General features: G+C 53.8%; 1 protein-coding gene across 1 annotated transcript in view; it reads right to left on the reverse strand.

Annotated features, from left to right (window-relative positions):
• Positions 1 to 15124, reverse strand: part of LOC142990776 (neurocan core protein-like) — a 15279-nt gene extending 155 nt beyond the window's left edge. The window contains exons 1-14 of the mRNA XM_076140648.1: positions 14722 to 15124; positions 13930 to 14104; positions 13720 to 13847; positions 13237 to 13530; positions 9994 to 11298; positions 7487 to 7665; positions 5844 to 7362; positions 5582 to 5695; positions 5391 to 5504; positions 2691 to 2849; positions 2503 to 2585; positions 2183 to 2327; positions 1908 to 2090; positions 1 to 1819 (exon numbers count right to left, since the gene is read on the reverse strand). The exon at positions 1 to 1819 is cut by the window's left edge and continues 155 nt beyond it. Coding sequence (XP_075996763.1) covers positions 1437 to 1819; positions 1908 to 2090; positions 2183 to 2327; positions 2503 to 2585; positions 2691 to 2849; positions 5391 to 5504; positions 5582 to 5695; positions 5844 to 7362; positions 7487 to 7665; positions 9994 to 11298; positions 13237 to 13530; positions 13720 to 13847; positions 13930 to 14104; positions 14722 to 15124 — 5184 coding nt within the window. The 3' untranslated portion in view covers positions 1 to 1436. The remainder of the gene's footprint in view (positions 1820 to 1907; positions 2091 to 2182; positions 2328 to 2502; positions 2586 to 2690; positions 2850 to 5390; positions 5505 to 5581; positions 5696 to 5843; positions 7363 to 7486; positions 7666 to 9993; positions 11299 to 13236; positions 13531 to 13719; positions 13848 to 13929; positions 14105 to 14721) is intronic.
• Positions 15125 to 15532: the final 408 nt, after the last annotated feature.

The raw sequence follows: 15532 nt of genomic DNA on the forward strand, positions 1-15532 counted from the left end.
TGTGTACATGTGGGGGCGTGTCCATCAGATCACTGCCACACAGGAGGGCAAACAGATAAAGAGGTCATTAACCCTTTGAGGTCGCCGACACGTGCATGTCGTCTACGACTCTTAAACGCACACAGCTCCTCTGCCACAAGGGGGCAGCATTTCACAGTGATGAACGGGCCTCAAAGGTTTGGGGTTAAATCTGTAAATGTCTGCGGGTGTGAACGTAAAGGAGCAGACAGGAGAATGTTTATGATGAAGCTTCTGCCTCTGATGCAGAATCCTTCATTAGACCAGATCCTCCTGAGAGAAGCTCAAAGGGTTAACACATCAGGTCATTGAGCTCTATCACCTCACACTTCATAGCTTTACTGTATACAATAAGTTAATTCATATGGCTTCATATAGTCTTTATGTCATCATCATATCTATGAGTGAAGCTCTGGAGATCCAGAAGCAGGAAACATCGGACAATAACTTAACTTTAATATTCATGAATGTTACTGCGTCAAAGCAAAACACAGGCGGGACCAAGACCTGGGTGTAACCTCACCTCATTGTGTAGTCGACCTACGGCCCAGTTTGTTTGTGCGTCGCGTCATAACTCCATCGTGTGACTGACGGCTCTGAGTTCTTTAATCTGGAGATGAAGGAAGCGAATCCAGCCGACAGTGAAGTGAAGAGACGGTGAGACTCTGACACGCTCTCACACAGGAAGGGGGATTCCTGTGCTCGATTGTTCTGTGTGATTGATTCTTAATTGAGGCCTTAATTCACATGACACATTTTCTTTTTGGGGTTTATAGTTTTGGTACAAATGTCTGAAGATACAAATGAAGGGAAAGTGGCATTTCAGAGAGGATCCAGACACCAGAGGGTTAAGAATCGTTTTGTCTTCTCTGCTTCTGACGCCCCCTGCTGGCCAGTAGTGGTCCAAATGTCACATGACCGCTGTGATGTTGGGACCAGGAGCAGGAACCAAAGATAGACGACGCAAAGTTCTCTGCCTGAAGACCTGAAAGTCTGAAGCACCTGTCAGTCATTCAGGAGAACTTTGTCTCTTCCATCTGATCCTAATTGGCTGCACAAGTCTTTCCAGGTACAGAGAAGACAGAACACGTTCTTAAGGACGATGTCGTTTGTTGCATTCTAGGAGGAATTCACATTTAGTTTGTTCTCAGATCTTTTGAAGTTTACCGGGACCTTGGATCTCTGAGTCTCGATCCTTGCCAGATGTCTTTTTGCCGGTAGGTTCTGCTGTGAAGGCGCTCGTCTCCCTGGTTGGAGCTTTGTGGAGACTGGATGGGAGAGATGTTTCCATGCCAACGTAAAGCTTTAAATCAGATTTCTCAGCGTTGGAGCTGCATTGACCTGAAGGTGAAGCTGCTTCCTTAGTGTTTGTAGATGTTTGGGCTCGTCCCGGTCCGATCAGGAGTTGGTTTAGTGTCTCAGTGTCTCTTGTGGTCCTGGTCCTGCTGCTGGACCTGCTGGCGTCTCTTCTCCCTCAGCAGATGTTGGTATCGGCTCTGGAAGTCGGTCAAACCGAGTTTGTCGTTGCTCTGTGGCTGCTCTTGCTGCCGGTTGTGTTGTGGGTGACGATGGACGTGATGATTAAGGGGGCCGTCCCTCTGGTTGTCTCTCTGGTCGTCTCTCTGGTTGTCCCTCTGGATGTCTCTCTGGTCGTCTCTCTGGTCGTCTCTCTGGTTGTCCCTCTGGTTGTCTCTCTGGTCGTCTCTCTGGTTGTCCCTCTGGATGTCTCTCTGGTCGTCTCTCTGGCCGTCTTTCTGGTCGGTGCGGCGCTTGTGCAGCATGGCCTTGTGGAAGCTGGCAGCTGAAGGGGAAACAGGAAGAGAACAGGAATGAGACAGAAGCTGAGATGTTTCCAGGTCTGGGGCAGCTGAAGCCTGTGTAGGACTCACGGGTCATGCAGGTGACCTCGGGCGTGTCCCACTGCCCGTTGGCCCGGCAGCGTACGGTGGGCGGGTGCCTCTGGATGAAGCCCTGCTTACAGTGGTAGCGGATCAGGGAGTTGATCTCGTATCGAGGCTTCATGGCCCCAAACACCCGGGCGTCCTGGACCAGCGGCGGCTGACCGCACGACACTGCACACACACACAACACACAACACACAACAGCTTCACAGGAGCGCTAACACGAGGCTTCAGGAAGGGAAGCTGCAGGGCTCTGCTCCTACCTGTGCCCTTCTTGCAGGTGAAGGTCAGGTGGTAGTTACAGGGCACGTCGTTCCACTGCCCGCCCTCGTGCCAGATCAGAACCACACAGTCCTCGCCTGAGTGGAAGAAGCTGTCCGGCTGGTTCGGCCTCCAGTGGTCGTATTGCTGCGGGACACAAAGAAGCTTCAGAGCGTTTCCCCTCAGGCTGCACCATACATGATGATGATGTGTGCTGGAGCCGCTCTTCATCACAGTGTAATGCTCAGGCTAACCAGACTGTGGTGCTGTTGGGTCAAAGCCCTGTCCCTCTGGAGCTTTAAGTCTTCATCTATGAACTCACCAGTGTTCGTCCGTCCGTCCATCTGAAGTCTCTCTCAAACATCTTATCATTCAGGCCGATCCACTGGTAGTCATGACCCAGACCTGCAGAGAGACGCAGCTCAGGTGAGGGGTGTGTGTGTGTGTGTGTGTGTGTGTGTGTGTGTGTGTGTTGATGCGAGGTGACGTCGGGACGGCGTTCAGACTTACGGTTGACGTACAGCTGCTCCTCCTGTGACAGGATGCTGGCCAGGTGGGCGCCGTGCAGACGGCACTCTCTCTCTGCAGCGTCCCACGTCCGACGGTGTGTAAAGTATTTATAACAATGAGACTGGAACTTCTGCCAGCCGAGTCCACAGACCTCCGTATCTGCAGAGAGAGAGAGAGAGAGAGAGAGAGAGAGAGAGAGAGAGAGAGAGAGAGAGAGAGAGAGAGAGAGAGAGAGAGAGAGAGAGAGAGAGAGAGAGAGAGAGAGAGAGAGAGAGAGGGGAGAGAGAGTGAGAGAGAGAGAGAGGGAGAGGGAGAGAGAGAGAGAGAGAGAGAGAGAGAGAGAGAGAGAGAAGAGAGGGAGAGAGAGAGAGAGAGAGAGAGAGAGGGAGAGAGAGAGAGGGAGAGAGAGAGGGGGAGAGAGAGAGAGAGAGAGAGAGGGGAGAGAGAGAGATGGAGAGGGAGAGAGAGAGAGAGGGAGAGAGAGGGAGAGAGAGAGAGAGAGAGATGAAGTACCCTTCCTGTACAGTAGATGGCGTCATTAAACAGAAAGTCTGCAAACCCAAAGAAAGGAGTGTTGAGTTATAAATCCTTTAGTTTCTCTCTGAACTCAGTTTAGATCAACAAACACCAAACTACAGCAGAAGTGACACATAAACACAAATCTGCTGTTAGCTTCATGACTCGTTTGCTAATTAACTCCTTATCGACTCAACACACAGTCCATGACACGTTCTTTCCATTTGCAAATTACAAAAAGCAGCAGAGTGAAGTTTAATCCAGCTGCAGTCTGGAGGCCTTTAGGAGTCACAGCACACAGGAGTCACAGCACACGGGAGTCACAGCACACGGGAGTCACAGCACACGGGAGTCACAGCACACGGGAGTCACAGAACACGGGAGTCAAAGCACACGGGAGTCACAGCACACGGGAGTCACAGAACACAGGAGTCACAGCACACGGGAGTCACAGCACACGGGAGTCACAGCACACAGGAGTCACAGCACACGGGAGTCACAGCACACAGGAGTCACAGCACACAGGAGTCACAGCACACACAGGTTTGTAGTTCCTGACAGTGTGTCTGCATGTACAGGATGGGAGCCTGAGCGTCTGTCTGTCTGTCTGTCTGTCTGTCTGAGCTCAGTGACTCACAGTTGGACTTAATTAACCCTCAAAGGTCAAAAGCTACACACACACACACACACACACAGTTCTCTGCCTTGTCCGTACACAGAGCCTCTCTTGTGTGTGTGTGTGTGTGCTGGTCTTGGAGTCTTCAGGCCCGTGGATCATCTCTCCACAGTGAGGCCTCCTGGGGGGTCGGCTCAGGACTCCAGCCTCTAATGCATGCATAGTTCCAACGCAGCGCTCGGCCTCTGGCATCCATGTTTTAATAATCATGTGAGGAGCAACAAGGAGTCCATCCAGAGGGAGCAGCTCAGTGTGAGCAGCTCAGTGTGAGCAGCTCAGTGTGAGCGCAGTGACACACAGCTGCAGAGCCTCTGACTCCTTAATGCCACCGCTCATCTGTTTATGTCATTCTGTTCCACTGGCGAGCGAGCAAGCGAGCGAGCAGCTGCGTCCACGCATCAGGGTCTCCATAGCAACCAGGGCAGGTATTTGGTGGTCTACATGAAGGCAGAGTGTGTGTGATTGAGACAAACTGGGGTTAAGATGTAAACGAGGCTTCACTGCCGTTCCCACTGAGAGCGGAGGCTTGGCCGCTCTGTTCTGCTCTCTCAGTCCAGAGCAGCCTGCATGTAGACAAACACGCTCTGACTCAAGGTTCAGATATTTGGCCTCGTGTCATTATGAAGTGAAAACAAATGTATTTATGGCTTCATTATGCTGAACACGCGTGTGAACCTTCAGCAGCCTCACACTGAGTCACTGGAGCAGCAGGAAGCGTTCCAACTCCAACCTTTACAAGTCACTTATGAGTGGAACAATAAAGAATAAGCTGAGCTCTCACCTCCAGACTCACTGAGTGTGAACGAGCTTCATCCTGCAGAGAGGCTCCTCTCTCCACTCCCTGTGTGTGTGTGTGTGTCTGTACGCCTCAGCCTCCATTGGTTGCTGAGTAATGACACAAATATTGGACGAGAGGCTGTAACTAATCAGCAGAAGAGCCGACGCCCATCAGGGGAGAGCGGAGGACTCGTGACGCCGTGAACACACGTGCACGCTATGCTGCCGACACACAACACGGGTCAGGGTTGCAACAGCTTTTAACACACACACACACACACACACACACACACACACACACACACACACACACACACACACACACACACACACACACACACACACACACACACACGCGCACGCACGCACACAGAAATCACATTCCACTCACAATCTAGCAGAAGTCTCACAGAATGTCTGAACGTTACAAACAGGAAGTTCACTGCACTGTAAACAAAACGAGGAAACAAATGTTGTCATGGGGACGGCATGAACATGACCTGTACATGTTCTGGAGGTGCTTAGAAATGGACGATTCAGATTTGTTCATTGTTCTTCTACTGAGCTCATTCTGGCAGTCAGCATCTCATATAATACATCAGGAGAGCTGCAGGCCTAAATCTGAACATTCAGGGTGACGACTGTTCAGTAACTATGATCCTGTGTGTGTGTGTGTGTGTGTGTGTGTGTGTGTGTGTGTGTGTGTGTGTGTGTGTGTGTGTGTGGTGCACCTTGCTGGCACAGCTCTCCTGTGTAGCTGGGGAGACACAGGCAGGTGAAGGTGTTGACTCCATCCAGGCAGGTGGCGCCGTTGTGACACGGGTTTGACTGACATTCATCCACATCTGCAGACGCACAACAGAAGCCTTATCACCACACTGTGTGTGTGTGTGTGTGTGTGTGTGTGTGTGTGTGTGTGTACCTGTTTGGCAGTACTGTCCGGTGTATCCCTCGGCACACACACAGATGTGGGCTGCAGCTCTCTGGTAGCAGGAGGCTCCATGCTGACACACGTTGTCTGAACACGGCAGGAGGTCTACACACACACACACACACACACACACACGGGAACAGAGACAGAGAAAGTGACCTGAATGTTTCTGCGTTTACATGGACAGACTTCCTGAGCCATGACCCCTGACCTGCCATGGACAGGGTCTGCAGACTCTAGCGTGTTGTGGTACCTCTGATGTTTGCTGTGCTGGCCTCCACGCTGGCCCCTGGAGGCTCTGAGGCCAGGATCTCCTCAGGTCTCACAGGCAGAGACTTCACAAGAAGAGGGAGCGTCACCTTGTCAAACTCCTCAAAGATGTCCTCGGGTAGAGGCGTGGCTTCAGGGTCCGGCAACAGCGCCCACTGAGGGACGGAACGGGTGCCGCTCTCAAAGGTGTAGAGAGGGGGGGCGTCGGTCTGGTCCTGTGCAGAGCTCCTGGTGGACGGTCTGGTCTCATGCTGATCATCCTGTGTGGTGTGAACGTCTACGGAAGAACCAGAGGGGGTCGTGGAGACGGGCTGCTGGGAACGCTCAGTGGGAAGAACGGGATGCTTCTTATCAGAGGTGGCAGTGAGGGGAGGACTGGTGGAGGACTGTGGTGTGGTCGGGTCTTCAGCAGGTGTGTTGGGTCTGGAGGATTCTGTGGTGTGTGTGAGTTCTCCCACAGTCCCAGCTGCTGCAGCCACAGGCACCGCCGTCACACTGATCACTCCAGGTCGGGTTTGGTTCACCGGTTCCTCCTGATCCCCGGAAAACTCTCCGTCTCCAGATGGCAGGTCTGCCCCTGAGCCCGGTTCTGCCCCTGAGCCCGGTTCTGCCCCTGAGCCCAGTTCTGTCCATTCTTCCACATCTGGTACAGCTATTGGGGCCTCTGTGTCTCCTGGGGCTAAGGTGCTGGTGAACCTGGGCTTCTCTGCTAGATCACCATCTTGTCCCGAAGCCTCGTCTTCTCCTGATGTGGACCCCTCCAAGTCTCCCATTTCTGATGTGGCAGGTTTGTCCTGTGAGTGTTTGTCTTCCATAGAAGAGGGAGTGAAGGTAGGACGCGCCATCCCTCCGAGCTCCGTCTCATCTGTCACCACACCTGACTGGCTGCTGGCAGCAGGGGTGGGGGGGAAGGTCCCGTCAGCAGAGCCCTCCTGCCCCGGGCCCCCCTCATCATCTGAGCCGTGAATCGCCGAACCCTCCATGTCCTCGTACGGGGACGGGCTGTGGGTGATGGGCTGTGAGCTGCCAGTGAGAGCTGGACCTGAGGGCGTGGTGGATGATGGTGATGGATCAGGAGTGGTGGAGGAGGTGCTGGAGGTTCTGGTTGTGCTGGAGGAGGTGCTGGGGGTTCTGGTTGTGGTGGTGGAGGAGGTGCTGGAGGTTCTGGTTGTGGTGGAGGAGGAGGTGCTGGAGGTTCTGGTTGTGGTGGAGGAGGAGGTGCTGGAGGTTCTGGTTGTGGTCTGAGCTTCTGGTTCCTGTGTTTTGAGTTTGTCTGTGGCCATGACTGTGACTGCACGGGCGATGGAGTCGGTCTCTTGATCTGGTGAAGCATCTGTGGACCAGGTGACTGAACCTGTGTGGATCTCTATGGCTCCATAGTCAAAGGGAGTCTGGCTCCCCTCTTCCTTCTCCCCTTCCTCCATTTCTTCAACCAGGACGGGAGTGGCCGTTTCAAACTGATCTCCTCTGGCTTCTTCTGGTTGGCCCGGCTCCAGTGTGACCTGTAGGGAGAGGGATGAAGGTAAAGGGTTAAAGTTCAGTCACTAAGTGCTCCACAAGGGAAATCCAGAGCGACTCTAATCAGCCTGACAGGTTCCAGAGGTTCCAGGCGTGGGAAAACGTCACCTCGTGTTTCCCGTTGACGAAGCTCACAGTTGGAGGCGTGTCGATGGGAGAGGCCGGGTCGCTGTCGCCGCTGAACACGACGGCTTCAGGGAGCAAAGCTGACAGGTCGCTGATCTGAGGGAAGTCAACCAGAGAGCCGTCCAACACAGGCTGGCTCAGGATGCCCAGGATGTGATCCACTAGAGGAGGAGGAGGAGGAGATATGACCTCATTAGACACAGAGCAGCACAGTTTGGTCTTTGATGCTCTGGATGCTCTTTTAATGTTAATGTGAGAACACTCCACACTTCCTCTGCTCTATAGTGAGAAACACCTTAGCTTATGCTGAGCAGCGACTCAGACCCAGCGTGTGTGTGTGTGTGTGTGTGTGTGTGTGTGTGTGTGTGTGTGTGTGTGTGTGTGTGTGTGTGTGTGTGTGTATGCTTCACTGTGAGTCCGGTCTCTCAAACAAAGCAGGCTTGTGTCTCTTCATTAGGACGTTGTCGTACACATGGAAGCTATATTGTGACGCAAACACAGAGTGCAGTTATCTGAGCGCACAACGACAAACACATGCTGAGCTCCAAATACACACAACTCTGGATCAACCTCTGGTTAAAGTCACTCTCTGGGGACTTTACACAACTTTAGGATTTGTGGGGAAATTCCGTTCAAACTCTGTGTGACACACACACACCCACCCACACACACACACACACACACACGCACACACACACACAGTGACACAGTGACACAGCTCAGATCAGTACGCCTTACCTGGCCCCCCTGTGACTCTGAACACCACACAACACAGAACACTCTTCATCACAACACACACATTTGGTTCTTTCCTCGAGTGGCTGCAGCGACTCAACGGCCTAAAGAGGTAAAGAGGCGCCTGCTCTATGTTACCCCCCCCACACACACACACACACACACACACACACACACACACACACACACACACACACACACACACACTTCTGCAACCCAATACACCTTCAACCTTCAATAATAAACAATGCTGCTGAGGCACAAAGACAGCAGCAGCTGGTGTGTGTGTGTGTGTGTGTGTGTGTTTGTATTTTCATAATTATAAGACAATACATAAATAGTTTCAGAATAAAACCAATTCCCAGAGAGTCGCCCTGCGGTCTGGAGCCTGAGGTGCAGATTGAGGTTGATTGCTCTGCTGCTCCTCTTCGTCAAGGTCAATAAGCCACGAAAACATGAGGAATGCTCTGCGTGTTTGTGTGTGTGTGTCACATCCATGTCATTCAGTTGCACAATGCAGAGTTTAGACTCCAACACACCACACCTACGAGTCTGAGCCTGCAGGAAGACCCGCAGGCCTACAGACCTACAGACCTACAGACCTACAGACCCACAGGCCTACAGAACTACAGACCTACAGACCCACAGACCTACAGGCCTACAGACCTACAGACCCACAGACCCACAGGCCTACAGGCCTACAGACCTACAGGCCTACAGGCCTACAGACCTACAGACCTACAGACCCACAGGCCTACAGGCCTACAGACCTACAGACCCACAGACCTACAGGCCTACAGGCCTACAGACCTACAGACCCACAGACCCACAGGCCTACAGACCTACAGGCCTACAGGCCTACAGACCCACGGACCTACAGGCCTACAGACCCACAGACCTGCAGACCCACAGACCCACAGACCTGCAGACCTGCAGACCCACAGACCTGCAGACCCACAGACCCACAGACCTGCAGACCCACAGACCCACAGACCTACAGACCTGCAGACCCACAGACCTACAGGCCTACAGACCTACAGACCCACAGGCCTACGGGCTGAGGGAGACCGATGCTGTGGATCTTTGACTTTACAGAAAAGGTCCCGTTCGGCTCGTTTCTATGGCAACCCTTGTGTTTGGTATTTCTCAGCAGATAAGCGAGTCGTGTTGAAGCTGCGCTGGGACGATGACTCGCTGCCAGCAAACGGAATAGAGAAGTGAAGGCAGCGTATCCTAGCAACCATCCCTGCCTGGCGGATTCTAAAAAAGTCCAAATATCTGTTTACATTTCTGCTTTGGGACATTTCATAATTTTTCCAAAACATTTCCTGAAAACACTTTTTGGAATTCCACGACCTTTTCAAGAGAGAGAAAGGAGCGATTAGACGCCAGATTAGACGATGAGACATCAGCGCTCCGCTGCCTTCTGCTCACACACTGGGATGTGTGTGTGTGTGTGTGTGTGTGTGTATGTGTGTGTGTGTTTGGCCCAGGAACCACAGCTGACTTCATCTCACATCTGGATTCACACTCAGCTCGTGTTTGCATCCATCAGAGTGCAGGAAAACACAAATGTACCATTAAACACACACACACACACACACACACACACACACAGACATGATAATCCAGGTGTGAGTTGTGGTTCAGTCGAGGTCACAGATTGCAGGTCAGAGGCCTCTGCCTTATGTGGGCGTGGCCTCTTTGGGTTGAGCCTGATCAGGTTAAGCGTCACTGTTCTCAGCTGTACTCACCTGATTGGTTCTGGTCGTGCACGTTGACGATGATGAGGTGGAACGGCGGTTTGTCAGACGAGCCCTCAGCAGGAGGCGGGGCCAGGTCCAGGTCAAAGGTGTCTTTGTAGACCACAGCGGGCTGCCGGTCCAGGTCCGGGTCCAGACTCTGTCTCGGTGCCAGAGTGGTGTCTGTCCCGAGCCCGGACCCTGAGGTGGAGGCGACCCCGGCCTGCGCAGGGGTCGGCGCCGCCCCGTCCTCTGCACCGCCGGTGCTGCCTACCTCGGCGCTGATCTCGGCCCCTGAGCCCGCCGGGCCCCTGTCGGCCCCCCCGTGGGAGATGTCCAGGTGGGGGGGCTGTGGGCGGGTGGTGGGTAAGGGGGGCAGCGGCACAGGGGGCAGAGCTCCGCCCCCAACAGGGACCGACTCCACCTGGGTAAGTTTGTCTGAATAGTCCATATCGTAGTCGGGTAGAAGAGTGGAGGCGGTGAGGAGGGGGCGCTGTGTCGCTGTGGGGGAGGGGCCTGTGTGTTGCAGGGGTGTGTCATCAGGCCTGTGTGTGGCTGTGTGTGCGCTCTGTGAGGCTGAGGGTTCTTTTGGTCCGTCAGTCAGAGTGTGTGTGGGTCGGTCAGTCAGCGTGTGTGTGGGTCGGTCAGTCAGCGTGTGTGTGGGTCGGTCAGTCAGCGTGTGTGTGGGTCCTTCAGTCAGAGTGTGTGTGGGTCCGTCAGTCAGAGTGAGTGTGGGTCGGTCAGTCAGAGTGTGTGTGGGTCCGTCAGTCAGAGTGTGTGTGGGTCCGTCAGTCAGCGTGTGTGTGGGTCCGTCAGTCAGAGTGTGTGTGGGTCCGTCAGTCAGAGTGTGTGTGGGTCGTCCAGTCAGAGTGTGTGTGGGTCTTTCAGTCAGAGTGTGTGTGGGTCCGTCAGTCAGAGTGTGTGTGGGTCGGTCAGTCAGCGTGTGTGTGGGTCCGTCAGTCAGAGTGTGTGTGGGTCGGTCAGTCAGAGTGTGTGTGGGTCCGTCAGTCAGAGTGTGTGTGGGTCGGTCAGTCAGCGTGTGTGTGGGTCCTTCAGTCAGAGTGTGTGTGGGTCGGTCAGTCAGAGTGTGTGTGGGTCCGTCAGTCAGTTCGTGTGTGGGTCCATCAGTCAGCGTGTGTGTGGGTCGGTCAGTCAGAGTGTGTGATCTTTGCGTGGGCGACTGTCCGGCTGCGTCCGGTCGTCCCTCTAATATCTGAGCGATCTCAGGCTGCAGCAGGGCGCTGGTTGATCTGGTGGTGATGCTGTCTGGTTGGTATGGAGACGGCGTTGCCGCGGCGGTGGGCTCTGGCAGCTTCACTGTGACACAGAGGAAGAAGAGCAGAGGAAGATCTTTGTGATGAGTTGTGATTGAGTTTAGACTGTTGGATCACAGGAACCTCAAGAAAGCAAACATCAATAAACTCAAGAGTAACCATAACGATTGTTTCCATGAAAGGCTGTGAGTCGACATCGAGTTCAACAAAGCCAAACTTAAAGCCAAAACAGATCCTGTGGGAACGCTGGGAGCTGCAGGCTATAAAAGGAAATCTGAGAGACATGAAATCACCGTTAAGATTAAAACATCACCGCCGTGCCAACTGTGTCAGAACATCCCAGCAGGAGGGATGGGGGGCAGAGAAACAGTTAGGGTGAAATGCTATTCTTAACTTCTAGGGATCATGTATGGCCACACCCCCTACTGGAGAGGAGGCGGAGCTTGGAAGTCTTTTGTTTTCATGTTCGTTCATGAACTACAGATGGTTTCTGGTTCCTATGATGGCCTGAAGGTCTTCAGTTCTCTGAGATGTGAGAGCTCCTGCAGATCCTGCGGAGGTCCACAGAGGGCCACAGTTTGGGTTTATAGGTTCTGAAGAATTTCTGGTTCCTTAAAATGTTCTCCAGGTGCAAAAGGATCAGAGGTCCTCCTGTGAAAGCTCCTGAAGGTCCTGAGGGTCCAGAGGTGGGGAAGGAGACTGAAGTTCATCTTCTCCTGGTCCCCTGAGGTCCTTGAGGTTTCTGCAGAGGTTTTAAGGTCCTGAAGTTCTTGTGTGTAATGGGCGGTGTCATGAGCAGAGACACACACACACACACACATACACACACACACACACACACACACACACACACACACAGTGATTCTTTGTGTGGGTCATGCTTTAAAACACGAATGTAACACACACTGCAGTCTGCCGTATGTTTGGGTGGGGTGGGTGAGGGTCTCTCTCTCTCTCTCTCTGTCTCTCTCTCTATTTCTCTCTCTCTCTCTCTCTCTGTGGGTTCAGAGCACCTGGCAGGCAGGTCACAGTGACATCATCAGTGACATCATCTCCATCATCAGAGGTGGAACATAAACAGTCATATTTAGTTGCGTGGTCCTTCATCATCTTTTCCTTCTTTCCTTCCTTCTTCTTCCTCTTTCTTTGCAGCAGAGATTTCCAAGATTCCTTTCTGTCTCATTGCCTCAGTTAGTTGTGTGTCTGTGTGTGTGTGTGTGTGTGTGTTGAGTGTTTTTTAATGATGATGTCACTGTGATCCCGCTCTCTCCTGGTTTTTGGGAACGCTCCAGCTGGGAAGCATTAGGGACCTGTCCTGTTTCTCCTGTATCTGTGTGAGAGGGCACCGCCTGGGTTTTCCCCTCATAAAGCACACACACACATGCACACACGCACACACACACACGCACGCACGCACGGACACACACGCACACACGCACACACGCACACACGCACACACACGCACGCACGCACGCACGCACGCACGCACGCACGCACGCACGCACGCACGCACGCACGCACGCACGCACGCACGCACGCACGCACGCACGGACACACACGCACACACGCACACACGCACACACACACACACACACGCACACACACACACACACACACACACCATGAACAGGGCGGTGGTTTCTTCTTCTCCTGTCCCGTCTCAGCTGTTTGTTGTGGTTGAGTCTCTGTGTTTCCTCCTCGACTGAAGCGCCGACAGATTGCGAAATTCTGTGGTGTTTGCGCTCCGACGTGCTTCACTGTTTACGACTTTACACACGCAGCCGTGTGTGTGTGTGTGTATCTGTGTGTGTGCGTGCGTGCGTGTGTGTGTGTCTGTGTGAAACCTCAATTGTGCAACAAATCATCAGAACTTTGTCGTCCAATACAAAACTAGAAGCATCCTCCTCCTCCTCCTCCTCCTCCTCCTTCTCCAGTAGAGGAGAGAAGAGGAGCAGAGAGGAAGAGGAGGAGCTGTCCTCACCCTTGAAGCAGAAGGCTCCGTGGCGCTCTGAGGGGTCTGGGTATCCTGTCTGGTTCTCGTACTTGTAGAGCGTGCGGACCCCCAGCTGGCCCCCCCCACACTGAGGCCGTGACACGGTGATGGGGTAACGCACGCTGCTGTCCGACAGCCAGCCGTGGTCGCAGCGGTTTAGCCCCGCCCTCCAGGCCGCAAACAGCTGGCCGGGCGATGCCAGAGCGGCGCCGTGCTGCTGACACTCTACCTTCGCCTGCTTCAGGGTGAGCTTGTCTCTGATGGGGGGGTAGAAGACCTCACCTGCACACACACACACACACACACACACACACACACACACACACACACACACACACACACACACACACACACAAACACACAATGAGGGACATGTGGTCGTATTCGTGTTCTTTCAGTACTGTGTGTGTGTGGGTTAATGGTTGCCATGGTAACACCCCCTCTGAGGTCACTTCCTGTCTTGGCGTTTACCGTGCAGCCGGTCCACAAAGCAGTAGGTGTCGTATCGCTCTGCGGGGTCACGCACGCCGTACGATCTCACTCCTGCTTGGTTCTTCAGGTCGCCTCCACAGCCGGGACGCGGCGTCGTGATGGGATACCTGACGCACAACAAAGCTTTGGGATCAAAGGATTTCCCCCCGCAGCAGACGCCGCGTATGTGAGTCAGACAGGAAGTGGTACCTGACGGTCCGGTCAGCCAGCCAGCCTGCGTCACATTGGTCCAGGCCGTCTTCGAAGGCGGCGTCCAGCTGCTCGGGCGTGGCGATCTCACCTCCTGCAGCTCGACACGCCGCCGAAGCTCCGGGGAAGTCCAGAGAGTAGCGGTTAGTGCTGGACCGGTAGTGGAACACCACACCTGAAGGAGAAGAAGAAGGAGAAGGAGAAGAAGAAGGAGAAGGAGAAGGAGAAGAAGGAGAAGAAGGAGAAGGAGAAGAAGAAGGAGAAGGAGAAGAAGGAGAAGAAGAAAGAGAAGGAGAAGAAGGAGAAGAAGGAGAAGAAGAAGAAGGAGAAGAAGGAGAAGAAGAAGGAGAAGAAGGATGAGTACAGAGCAGCACACTGACAGACACCTCACACATCACAGAGCTTCAGACTCATTGAGGCACAGACTGAAGCCTCAGCTCAGTCACTGAGTCCAGACGTCCCTCAGCTCAAACACGGCTCTATGAAACTCCTTTATGTCCCTCTGGATGGGAGGATTGTTGCTCGTCCTGCTGGCAGAGCGGCAGCAGGACGTGAATAGATGATGGAGCAGTAAATACAGAGCAGTGTGTCACTCAAACAAAGCGTCTGTGTGAGCGTCTGCCACAGAGGGACTGAAGCCTCTTTATGCTCATACCTCCACCAAGGCCCAACAAGACAACATTGTGTAAAGAAGAAGAAGCTTCTTCCTCGCTGTTTGGTTCAAATGAGAAAAAAGCATCACCCAGACATGAAGGGGGGTGGTTACTGTCCTTCCCCGGGCGTGTGACTCACCGGTGACCTGCAGGTCGACGCTGTCCTGCCTGTCTTCCATCCCGTGCATCACCTCACAGCGGTACAGTCCCCTGTCTCCGGCTCTGAGGCGGACTATCGTCAGGGAGGCGTCTCCGAGCGCCAGGGCGCGGTCGGGCACCGACACCCTGCGGCCGTACTTCAGCCCGACCTTGACCACGCCCCCCTGGGCCACCAGCACCACCTTCTCGCCGCCTCCCTCCAGCTTGGTCCACTTGATCCTCAGCTGGTCCTCGTGGCTCTGATCCTCGGGCGTGACGCCGGGGGGGAGGGGCCTCGCTGTGAAGGTGGTCGAGTGGGAGGGATCATGTTTGGGGATGGTGAAACGGCACGGCAGCACTACCGTGCCGGCCAGCGTGCCCTCTGCGGGGCCACGCTGCGTCATCTTCTTCTGCGGCGACGCTGAAAAACAATGAAGCCTTTTCAGCAAATGGCCACCGGAGGGCGCCACACATGACGGAGGGCTGCTCTAAATGGTTCTGATGGAAAATGATTTATGTTCCAAAGCCCGAATGCCAAAGACGCCACGTGAGCTCACGGCCCCGGCTCCAACTGGCAACACACACGCAACACTGGCAACACACACGCAACACTGGCAACACACACGCCGGCAATCAGACTCTGGCCTCCACAGTTAAATGAAGGTTGTGTGTGTGTGTCTGTGTGTGTGTGTGTGTGTGTGTGTGTGTGTGTGTGTGTGTCTGTGTGTCTGTGTGTTTGTGTGTTTCCACTTTGTCAGCCTTGGCGTCTTTGTGATCGTAACGTAACACAAAGTCCATGCAGGCCAAAGCAG

Source organism: Genypterus blacodes, unplaced genomic scaffold (genome assembly GCF_046128005.1).
Source record: "Genypterus blacodes isolate CSIRO-AG114 ecotype Tasmania unplaced genomic scaffold, CSIRO-AGI_Gbla_v1 ptg000736l_1, whole genome shotgun sequence".
NCBI classification, from domain to species: domain Eukaryota; kingdom Metazoa; phylum Chordata; class Actinopteri; order Ophidiiformes; family Ophidiidae; genus Genypterus; species Genypterus blacodes.